Here is a 12,723-nt window from a genome sequence, read left to right on the forward strand (position 1 = left end):
GTTGATGGCACATGTTTCGTCATCATCCATTTGAAAAGGCCTTTAATACATTATGTATGTGTACATCATTACACCGTGTTATTAAGAGCTTACTACAGAACATTGTAGGCAACATGAAGTTGAGTCAAGTCAGCCATAGTTAGATTGTTACACATTTTAAAGCTCAATGACCTGAAATGGCAAGTACAGGTGACAGGTTTTCTTGGCAAAGACAAAATTGGTTTAATTGGTTATAATCAACTTCTCCATGTAACCTCGATAGCGCTTCAATATGAATACTGCAGAACTGTACAGGAGCTCAGAGGCCACTTAAAGTCTAGGGCTGTGATTCTCAACTGGCGGGTCGGTTTCCATTTCTTTCAATATGTACAGTATCTAATGAAATAGTATGATTGGTAGAGAATCGTTTTGATCATAATTTCACCTTTAGGCTTATTATCTAAGGCATAGTTCAACAATGATCTGTGGGAAAATACAGTATTTTATCTATAGCAGATTTCAATGATTTTTGGGTCGCACCAGTTGAGAATTACAGGTCTAGGAAATCACATTATTATTCCAGTAAGTATGTCTTAACAGTAAGCCCTCACCAGTTCACTCAGTACACCACATATTTGCAACATATTTGCATATCATGCTGGCTTTAAAAAGAAAAAGAAAATCAGTATAAAAATGAAAACTCAAGGCCTCACAATTAACTTTTCTGTAAATACTGTGAAAATATGACGAGATGTGAATAGTTTGGTCCTAAAACTAAAACATGTACAGAGTAGAGTCACGACTTTCCCACACTTAATATTTACAAACTGGTGCTTTCTTATGGACTTGTGCTTTCTCGTATTTAGACAGCTCACACACTTTAGCTTCCTTAATTTCTGGCGAGCATGAAGCTAGAAGGTTTATGGTCCAATTTGAATTTTAGAAAGGCATAACACAATGGCATCCCAACGTCTTTCCATCCACCGTGGCTTCTTCAAAACTGCTTCAGTCCCAGCAGGTTGTTCTTCTCAAAACAGATGAAGCCATGCAGTCTTTTCATGCATAAAGTAGATGTGAAAGGACTATGGGAGTCCTTGATTGAATTGATGTGCTTACTCATGAATGATGTCCTTGATTGGTCACTATAGCAATACTAGTGTTTTGAACAATTTCTATATTTCAGTGCATATAAGGACGATGATCAAGTATAATAATTTGAAATGCATGGTTTCTTCATTCCTTGCAAAGCCGTCCATGTATCAGATGATCACTGGGTGGGACATGGCCTTATTTAGCGCTACTGGTGCTGCTGACGGAGCTCTGAAAAACAGGAGAGGAGATAGAAGGGCATGAGAAATACATAGGGGACATTTGTCAAGGCAAGTCATGCAGTCACTCGGGAAAAGGCTTCAGGCAGAAAACAAGGTCTCGAGGATTTGGTAGCATCCTTGAGCAGTGAGCTAGCAGTGGAGAGCCTTTTCTATCAACAACCCCAAAAAAAACATGCTGTGTGAGCAAGTGGGTGAGAGCGGTTGCTAGGTAACTGGGTGGCTGGAGCGCTTGGCTTTTTCCTGCTCAAAGAAATAGGTCAAAATTCACACCGATGTAACACACGCAGGAGCTGGGGTGTTAAGAAATGAATCTAGAAATGAAAGGCACTCAGACAAATGCACTTCCAAAATGTTTCAGTTGGTAAGTGGTGGCACAAAAGAAGGATGCAGTAGTCATATATTGCATGCTTGATGTCGTTTGCAGTAGAAAGCTTAGAAGTGCTGTGTTAAAACTGCAAAGTATTCTGGGATTAGTGGCATGTTCTGTAATAAGAAGCCAAAGGAGGTTTTAAAATGCAAGATACTGGAGTTATGATTTGCATTAGAGTGTTTATTTAACAGCAGTGTTTGTTTAACCTCTTACCCCCCACCTGAACCGGCATAACCCAAATCTAAAAGCTTTTTAAAAAAGCATTAAAATAGCGATGAAAAAGTGATGAAAAGGCAGCAATAAAGCAACAAAAATCTGCTGGAAAAGCAACAAAAAAGGGGGAAAAAAAGCTATGAAAAAGCAACAACAAAAAAAACTAAAACATGACAAAAAGGCAACAGAAACGTGACAAAATTGCAAGAACAAAAGCAATGAAAACGTAACAACATCAAAAAGACAATAACATGACTAAAACATGACAAAAAAGAGACAAAAACACTTCAAAAGTTTGACAAAAACACGGCAACAAAATGACAACTAAGATCACTTTTGTAGGTCTTAGCTTTGAAATGAGGCATTACACTGTTGGTCTTCAGTCAATGTGCTTTTAGATTTGGGTTAAGCCGAACTGGACAAAATGCTCTTGGTTCAGGCGGGGGGTAAGAGGTTAAAGGAATAGGCCACCGTTTTGAAATACTGAGACATGTTCTTACCTTAGCTTTGACGAGTTCTTTAGGACCTGTCTGGTCCGTGCCTTCAATCACGTAAACACAGCGCAGACGGCGTTAGCATTTAGCCTCTCCCTCTCTCCACTATAGCTCCAAAACAGGTCAAGATAGAAACTACCAAGCTCTTCCACGTTTTCCCTATTTAAATATGGTTACGTGAAGTGTTCCACTACAAAGTATAATAACACAAAATTAAACAACGTAACCATATTTAAATAGGGAAAACGTGGAAGAGCTTGGTAGCTTCTATCTTGATCAGTTTTGGAGCTATAGTGGAGAGAGGGAGAGGCTAAATGCTAACGCCGTCTGCGCTGTGTTTACGTGACTGAAGGCACGGGGGAAGATCAGACAGGTCCTAAAGAACTTGTCAAAGCTAAGGTAAGAACATATCTCAGTATGTAAAAACAGTGGCCTATTCCTTTAACCTGCTTCTTATCATTTTGGCTAAAGTGAATCTATTGTTGACATTGTTTGCCACTCACAGAAAACATTGAAAACATGTTGATTGACATTGACATTGTGGGACAGTTATGATAAAGCTTTGAGTGGTTAGTTCAGGCATTTCCAATCTATTCATCAGGGTTATCAGCTGAAGTTCAGGTTTAGCCCAGGCCAAACCTGGAGTCAGTCCTTGGTTAGGCCTAATCTAATTTTGAACTGGGACTAAACATTACAATTGGTTGCAGCTCTTAAGGTGAGAGTTTTTTACTATTTTTGTCAAGAATTTGAATTCAAAAGGTTGCAGACCCGTACATGAAATTAGCAAAATTATTTATAAGCCAAGCCATGTACAAAAATCCAATTAGATACACAGCATATACTTACAGGTGATAAATTATTTGGACTGTTGCCGTAGCATTTCACAATTCAAAACAAAATATTACATGATTAAAATATACATGTTGAAAAATGTTGTGTGACTGAAAATCATGTACAGACTTTTTACTGTGCGCTACGTTTCCCATCACTTGGTTGATTCATTTGCAGTAGAAACGTCTGCATGTTCTTGAGGGATATTTTTTTATATGCGTGTGGCATCAACGAAATGTATTTTTTGGCAAATTTGTTGAGAACAGAAATAAGGGAAGACAGGTGGTTAGGCAGACATCTAATCACTGAAAACAAAACAAAAGAAAAGGATCCAGAGAGTGGGACTCCTCCATACCTCCAGCCGCCGAGTGGATCTTCCTCACTTTGGATACTTAAATGGGGGAAAAATAAGGAGATTTAAGAGTCAGTTCAGTGGAAAATCAAAAGGCAAAAAAAGGTTTGTAACAAGTAAAAAAGACATATCAAATATGAATATATTGCAATTTGTTTTACTTTATTGTAGTAAATCGAAGGAGACATAGACAAGCTTGTCTTAATTACTATCTCTAACAATTGAGTTTTGAGGAAGAAAAACACAGTTTGACAAAAGCATCCCACAGACAACAGGAGTCAAATCCACATGTAGCAATACAATGAAAACACATTAAAAAATGTAGCAACCACTAAATGGGATTGAATATTATTATTGTGAAAGTGAGGCATTTTGTTTGGTTTGTTCATGTTTGTTTGTTTATTTATTTTAGTTGCTTTTAGTTGTGGATTAATTTATATTTAGTAATATGAATTTTGGCATATGTCTTCTTGCACTTTTTATCTTGAAGGATGATAAACATTCTTTAAATACTGGTTTAGATGGATTGGGCTTTGTTTTTTTGTTGTTCTTTTACGAGCAAAAAAATGTGTGGTTAAGGTTTAAAAGTAAAGAAAAAAATCAAGAAATCAATTTCATCACAAAATAAGAATTTAACACTCCTTTAATGAAAAAAGATGTAGTGAACACCAAAGTGCAAGTTACGTACACATGATCTTATACTGTTTAAGTTAAGATTGCATCTGTACCTGCAGAGTAGAAGCAGCGGAGTCGCTAGTGTCACTCACTCCTGTGCCGCGTGGTAAACTGGACACTATGTATCTGGAGCCCTTGGGCAGAGGCTGTCTCACCACCAGCTTTCCTTTCCTGGTCTCTGCCAGGAACATGCTGTACCAGTAGGCATCGTTGGACACCAGAGTGGAGTCTGCGATGGTGGAGTTCCTCTCACTGAGCACGCTGTTCCTGCAGGGAGGAGGAGCTTTGCTGCTGGACTTGGGTTTCTGACACTTGAGCACGATGGTGACCAGGATGGTGATGAGCAGAAGGAAGGACACCGAGCCCAGACCAATGACCAGATACAGGTTCAGGTCTGAGAAGATGTCGTACTCCAGAGGCACCTCGGTCATGTCAGAGTAGGCCTTCACAGCCGTCTCCACTGTGGACAGTTTGATGGTCACTGTGGCCGACAGGGAGGGCTGCCCGTTGTCCTTGGCAACCACCACCAGCTGCGGGTGGCGCGGGTCTCTGTAGCTGAACATCCTCATGGTGCGGATCTCTCCGTTGTACTGGTCCAGGCTGAACAGAGTGGCGTCAGTCACCTGTAGAAACTGGTAGGTGATGCGAGAGTTGTGCACAGAGTCGATGTCCAGAGCTATCACTTTGGCCACCAGCGAGCCTTTATCAGTGGACCTGGGGATCTTCTCCTCCACCACTGAGCCGTGTGCGCGCCATGGGGACACAATGACCGGAGCGTTGTCGTTTTGGTCCACAATAATGATGTGGACAGTCACGTTACTGCTGAGAGGAGGAGAGCCTGAGTCTCTGGCCTCGATGTGGAAGAGAAACTCCTTCTCAATCTCATAGTCAAAGGTTTTCAGAGCGTACAGGTTGCCGTTCTCTGGGTTGATGGAGAACAGCATGGACATGGAGGTGTTGACGATCTCCTTCTCCAGGATGAAGTAAACTAGATACTGGTTTTCATGCAGGTCAGGGTCAAAGGCCGTGAGGGAGCCGAGCAGAGCTCCTGGAGCGTTGTTCTCCATGACGCGTATAGTGTAAAAGGACTGGGGGAACTGTGGCACATTGTCGTTCACATCCAGCAGCTCTAAAGTCATAGTCTCATTGTCAGATAATGGAGGAGAGCCTCTGTCTGTCACAGTGAAGGTGATGTCGTACTCTGGGACTTTCTCCCGGTCTAAAGGCTCCGACACCACCAGCTCATAATAGTTATCAGAGGACTGCCTCAGTTTGAAAGGTAAATTGGGAGGAACAGACAGATCTACAATCCCATTGTTCCCTGAGTCTTTGTCACTAACACTAACTACAGCTATCACTGTGTCTACGGGCTCGTTTTCTTTAATAGGATTCTGAAAAGATTTAACAGAAATTTCAGGGTGATTGTCGTTCATGTCTGTGACCTGTATAGTCACTTTACACTGTCCAGATAAGGGGTTAAGCCCCTTGTCACTGGCAATAACCTCCATTTCATAGATCTTAAAATCCTCATAATTAATCATCTCTTTGACTCTGATTTCACCGTTGTCTGGGTTCAGTGTGAACATGTTCTGTGTCCTCTCTGATGTGTACAGGCTGTAAGAATAAACCAAATCAGAGTTGGAGCCTTCATCTAAATCTGTAGCGTTTAGTTTAATCACTAAACTGCCGATTGGGGCATTCTCCAAAACATTAACCTCGTACTTGTCTCCATCAAATGTAGGGGCGTTGTCGTTCACATCAAGCACGCGGACAATGATGCTGGCTGTACCTGTGCGCGTGGGCACCCCTCCGTCCACTGCTGTCAGAATCAGATCATGAGCAGCCTGCTGCTCTCTGTCTAAAGCCTTTTTCAAAATCAAATCCGCAAACTTTGTCCCGTCTCTGCTGGTTTGAATTTCCAGACCAAAATGTTCACTCGAGCTCAGATGATAATTTTTCACTGAATTTGTTCCAACGTCGGGGTCCTCTGCGTTATTCAGTGAAAACCTCTCTCCAACAGGACTTGACTCTGATATGTCCAGATGCATCGTTCCGCGATGGAAATGTGGAGCGTTGTCATTAATATCCGTTATTTCAACCTCAATATTAAACATGCGTATTGGATTTTCAATTGTAGCGTCTAATTTTAAAAAACACGATGTGGTTTTACTTGGACACAGAAACTCTCGGTCTATCCTTTCCAAAACAAAAAGCTCTCCAGTTTGTCTGTTGATGTCGAGATATTTCTTGTTCTTTCTTATGTCAATGCGCATTTTTCTTTCATTCAACGTCTTCACGTCCAGTCCCAAATCTACAGCCAAATTCGCTACAACAGCTCCTTCCTCCATTTCTTCAGGAACAGAGTAATGCGTAACAGCGAAAACAGCGTCCATTACGAGAAAAATGAACAAAGTTACGGACAAATACCTCGCGCTGAATGTACTTCCTTCCATGATGCGCGTCATTTTGGAAGTATATTATCCAACTACGACGTAAATTTCCAATGCACTCTTTAGATACGCAGCTAGAGCAGCACTGTGACAGAAATGCGAATGGCACGCGTAATAAGCATGCGTAAAGCTTGGCACATGACCGCCTCCACCAATAACATCCGAGGAAACAGATGACATCAGGAGTAATATTTTTATGGAATACAGCGCCGATGATAGTTTCATTGTTTTTTTGTTTTTTTGTTTTTTTGCTACATTTGCAACAAAGTGAAAATACTTTTACATATTGTTATTGTGTCAAAAAAAAAAAAGTGTGCAGTCGTTCATCACGTGAGCATATTCATTTATTACACAGGTTTACTACATAATTAAACCAGAAAGTCCAGGCAATATTTAAAATAAGCACTAAAATGGCACTCTCGATTAATTCATTCACAAAGCACAAAAACCATCATATGAGTTTTAAAAGCAAGTCAATCCATCAAAATATTATTGCATTCAATGTGTAGCCATGAATCTTTTCATATTATAGCTATAGCACACACATAGAACATCGTGTTTGCACATCCCTCCTGCTGTCAGATGCTCGTCTCACTCCCTTTCTCAACAAACCAAAGTCTTATTCAGGATTTAATCACCACCCTACACATTCAATGGTCTAAGCTAACAGTAATTTATTAGGTTAAAAGTCGCTATTTTGATTTTCAAACCAATAATATGACATTTATTTGTTAAGATGCAAATACTAGACTAGCTGGATACTTCAAAGTTTACTCCAAACTAACCCTATGTGCATCAGAAGTTCAGTAAAATCCTCCAGGTTAACGTATGGCTGAGAATAATTTGAGACCAAACTCAAATTAGGCTGCGGCATGGAACAACATATCAAATAATTAAAAAACATTAGTAACATATAGTATTTTTAAACAGCTGCACACCACACACTGTTAACTCAAACCAGCAAACATTAGCACATCTGTTGCTTCCCACAATTATCATCTGCAGCCTTTTAACCACTCCTGTAGTAGACATGTCAGAGATGCTTCTTATTCAAATATTTAAACTTTACATTCTTCATGTTTAACACATCAACTTTGTCATCAAACTATTTGCTACTTACAGTAAAATACCAATGACTTTCAGTAAACAGTTGCAATGATGAAGGAATATTCTTTCTAAATGATACCACTAATTCTTGCTTGTCAACAGTCTCTACATTTTGAACTCTGTTCACATGCAGAGTTTTGCAGCAGAGAAGCAAAATGACCATACCAAACAAACCAGGAAGAGCTTATGGGACAGAGAAACATCCCTGCAATAACATAAACGTATATCTACAAATATAAAGTAGATTTGTGTGAGATATTTTTTTAAAGAATGTTCATAAAGTGGCACTTCAACCAAAATCAGTAAAATACAATTAACAGCACAACATGTCTGTGAGGTTATGTCAGCAATAAAAAAAGAAAGGTGCAAATGCAGAACATTTTATATTTTCACAATAAAATATCTGCTATTAAGGAGAAATACAATGACAATAAAAGCTCTCTTTTGCATTCAGCTTCAGTTGAAAGCACTTCCCTCATGGTGACTGAGTGGTTAGTGCCCTTGCCTCACAGCAAGAAGGTCCTGGGTTTGGTTCCCAGAAAGTGTGGGCCTCTCTTTCTGAAGTTTGCAGGTTTCTGTCCCTGTGTCTGGATGGGTTTCCTCCGGGTGCTCCGGTTTCCCCCATCAACCAAAACATGCACTACAGGTTAATCCTCCAGCCAGGAGATTCAGAACATTAGCCTCACTCAACATTTGGAAATGGGTCCCCAGGCGCTGCACCAAGCTGCCCATTGCTCCTGACGGGTTGCCCCAGCAGCATGGAAGGAAGAGTCAGAACAAAATTCCCTATGCGGACAATAAAGTACACCGTACCTCACCTGCAGTTCTAATTAATTTCAGACTGTAATAACAAAAGCAAAATTAATCACAACAAATAGTTTTTGTTTTTGAATTGCCCAATATCTCAACTGTAGTTGCCTCACAGTGGTGCATAAATATTGCAGATTAATAAGCACGAATCATTTGGAAGCCAGCACAACTACACACAGAGAAGGAGAAAGACAAATGTAAGGTCCAAATGAAAAATCAGCAATAATGCAGCAGAAAGACAGAAGCCCCACATCTTAGACACTCCTTCACAGCAAACTCAAGAGAAAGAGTTGTAACTTATTTTCAAAATTTCTATTTGAAAAAGTTTATCCCATAAAAATAGAACATCCGCCAAAAAATGTATATGACATTAGCATGTAGAATCATAGCGATACACAAAGACTGTAACTATATTTTTGTATTTAGTTGTCTTAATATTTAATTTATTTATCAACATTATTGGCACTGGAAGAACCAGACAAATGCATTGTTTGAAGTGTTAAAACGAAGCTCCTGTTTTTCACTCGTACAATGATGTATGAATTAAAATGCTGTAGAATTTATGGTGAACTTTAAGATGTAAAGAAGCAATAAAACTTGTTTTGTTTTGTTTTGTTTTGTTTTGTTTTGTAAGTAAGAGTATTATTCAAAACTTATGATATTGTTTTGGTAAATGAATTCTGTTGAAATTAAGTCTTGAGAGCTATGCATTAACAATACTTTACCTGCAGAGTAGAAGCAGCAGAGTCGCTGGTGTCACTCACTCCTGTGCCACGTGGTAAACTGGACACTATGTATCTGGAGCCCTTGGGCAGAGGCTGTCTCACCACCAGCTTTCCTTTCCTGGTCTCTGCCAGGAACATGCTGTACCAGTAGGCATCGTTGGACACCAGAGTGGAGTCTGCGATGGTGGAGTTCCTCTCACTGAGCACGCTGTTCCTGCAGGGAGGAGGAGCTTTGCTGCTGGACTTGGGTTTCTGACACTTGAGCACGATGGTGACCAGGATGGTGATGAGCAGGAGGAAGGACACCGAGCCGAGACCAATGACCAGATACAGGTTCAGGTCTGAGAAGATGTCGTACTCCAGAGGCACCTCGGTCATGTCAGAGTAGGCTTTCACAGCCGTCTCCACTGTGGACAGTTTGATGGTCACTGTGGCCGACAGGGAGGGCTGCCCGTTGTCCTTGGCAACCACCACCAGCTGCGGGTGGCGCGGGTCTCTGTAGCTGAACATCCTCATGGTGCGGATCTCTCCGTTGTACTGGTCCAGGCTGAACAGAGTGGCGTCAGTCACCTGTAGAAACTGGTAGGTGATGCGAGAGTTGTGCACAGAGTCGATGTCCAGAGCTATCACTTTGGCCACCAGCGAGCCTTTATCAGTGGACCTGGGGATCTTCTCCTCCACCACTGAGCCGTGTGCGCGCCATGGGGACACAATGACCGGAGCGTTGTCGTTTTGGTCCACAATAATGATGTGGACAGTCACGTTACTGCTGAGAGGAGGAGAGCCTGAGTCTCTGGCCTCGATGTGGAAGAGAAACTCCTTCTCAATCTCATAGTCAAAGGTTTTCAGAGCGTACAGGTTGCCGTTCTCTGGGTTGATGGAGAACAGCATGGACATGGAGGTGTTGACGATCTCCTTCTCCAGGATGAAGTAAACAAGATACTGGTTTTCATGGAGGTCAGGGTCAAAGGCCGTGAGAGAGCCGAGCAGAGCTCCTGGAGCGTTGTTCTCCATGACACGTATAGTGTAAAAGGACTGGGGGAACTGTGGCACATTGTCGTTCACATCCAGCAGCTCTAAAGTCATAGTCTCATTGTCAGATAATGGAGGAGAGCCTCTGTCTGTCACAGTGAAGGTGATGTCATACTCTGGGACTTTCTCCCGGTCTAAAGGCTCCGACACCACCAGCTCATAATAGTTATCAGAGGACTGCCTCAGTTTGAAAGGTAAATTGGGAGGAACAGACAGATCTACAATCCCATTGTTCCCTGAGTCTTTGTCACTAACACTAACTACAGCTATCACTGTGTCTACAGGCTCGTTTTCTTTAATAGGATTCTGAAAAGATTTAACAGAAATTTCTGGGTGATTGTCGTTCATGTCTGTCACCTGTATAGTCACTTTACACTGTCCAGATAAGGGGTTAAGCCCCTTGTCACTGGCAATAACCTCCATTTCATAAATCTTAAAATCCTCATAATTAATCATCTCTTTAACTCTGATTTCACCATTGTCTGGGTTCAGTGTGAACATGTTCTGTGTCCTCTCTGATGTGTACAGGCTGTAAGAATAAACCAAATCAGAGTTGGAGCCTTCATCTAAATCTGTAGCGTTTAGTTTAATCACTAAACTGCCGATTGGGGCATTCTCCAAAACATTAACCTCGTACTTGTCTCCATCAAATTTAGGGGCGTTGTCGTTCACATCAAGCACGCGGACAATGATGCTGGCTGTACCTGTGCGCGTGGGCACCCCTCCGTCCACCGCTGTGAGAATCAGATCATGAACAGCCTGCTGCTCTCTGTCTAAAGCCTTTTTCAAAATCAAATCTGCAAACTTTGATCCATCTCGTCCTGTTTGAATTTCAAGGGCAAAATATTCACTCGAGCTCAGATGATAATTTTTCACTGAATTTGTTCCAACATCCGGGTCCACCGCGTTATTCAGTGAAAACCTCTCTCCAACAGGACTTGCCTCTGATATGTCCAGATGCATCGTTCCGCGCCGAAAATGTGGAGCGTTGTCATTAATATCCGTTATTTCAACCTCAATATTAAACATGCGTATTGGATTTTCTATCGTTGCGTCTAATTTAAGGAAGCAATATGTTGTTGTTTTCAAAGGGCACAAAATTTCCCTGTCGATCCTCTCTAAAATGAACAGCTCACCCGTGTCTTTGTTGATATCAAGATACTTCTTATTGCCCTCCACGTCGATGCGCATTTGTCTTCGTTTGAGAGATTTTACGTCCAGACCTAAATCTGTTGCTAAATTTGCGACCACGGCTCCCTCCTCCATTTCTTCAGGCACAGAATAATGCGTGATAGAAGTCACAATTTCCATTGAAGTAAGAACAAAAATAAATGAAAAAACGCACCTCCTACAACAATTCCGGATATGTCGATGAGCCATATTCAGAATCGGTTTGTATTATCCGTTTCGAGGAGTCCTTGAAGAGCAACTGAAGAACGATTCAGACAAAAGAAAGTGTTTTGCGCAATGAAACCCTTCGCAGACAACCTGAAAGTACCGGACCGCCCTCCAATGAGAGCGCGCTGGAGCGATGACATCATGTTTGTCTGTTTTTGTGGAGAGCAGCGACAAAACTGTTGTAGTCTAAAGTGTGGAGGCCGTGTACTGAGGGGATCATTTGAGCCTTGTACAATCACTCACTTCATTTTGTGAATTTGTTTTAAATCGTTGGTATCCTATTTTTATTTGCAGTATTGTATCACGCGGTTTGACCTGTTTGCAGGAGAAATAGCTACACTGCACTGGTAATGGCCTAAGTCCCCAGGTGCATTAAACATATACACGTTTTAAACATGTCTGATCCTTTAAACCGATTTTAACAAAAGTCTATTTCCAGAAAATGTAAAATTTCTAACAATGATTGTGTGCATTATGTTATGCCTTCGTCTTTTTGAAGTAACAGCCAAAAGAAATGTAAATGTAAATGTGTAAATGTGTCTTGCTTAAACGTCTAACACACTTTTCAACCAGTGGTTTATTATCTATGTTTGACCAAACAGAAACGATGAGCAGTAATCCTCTCTTAGCTGTTAGAAAAAGTCCATATGACACTGCATTTAAGTTGGCTTATAGGAGGGTTGGGGTTACACTTGTTTGTTTGTTTGTTTGTTTGTTTGTTTGTTTGTTTGTTTGTTTGTTTGTTTGTTTGTTTGTTTGTTTGTTATTGTTTTTGTTTTGTTTTTTTATTATTATTGTAAATATTCAATATATTTTGGTCTTTCAAACAATGACCATGACCAACAATCAAGATACAAACTTGTTTCAAAAAAGTTTGGAATTTGTTATTAACCAAGTCACAAACAAAATACATGTTTTATAATCTTGGGGCTATTATCATGTATGAAATGATTCCA

General features: G+C 40.8%; 1 protein-coding gene across 1 annotated transcript; it reads right to left on the reverse strand.

The window, feature by feature from the left end:
* Nucleotides 1-1,010: 1,010 nt before the first annotated feature.
* On the reverse strand, nucleotides 1,011-11,960 carry LOC306963770 (protocadherin beta-16-like). The gene is made up of 3 exons (XM_079557465.1): nucleotides 9,338-11,960; nucleotides 4,299-5,372; nucleotides 1,011-1,299 (listed from the first exon to the last, which is right to left on the reverse strand). Exons 1-3 carry the CDS (start codon nucleotides 11,747-11,749, stop codon nucleotides 1,267-1,269), a joined length of 3,519 nt encoding a protein of 1,172 aa, XP_079413591.1. The 5' UTR covers nucleotides 11,750-11,960; the 3' UTR covers nucleotides 1,011-1,266.
* Nucleotides 11,961-12,723: the final 763 nt, after the last annotated feature.

Source organism: Gobius niger (assembly GCF_951799975.1).
Source record: "Gobius niger genome assembly, chromosome: 5".
Lineage (NCBI taxonomy): Eukaryota > Metazoa > Chordata > Actinopteri > Gobiiformes > Gobiidae > Gobius > Gobius niger.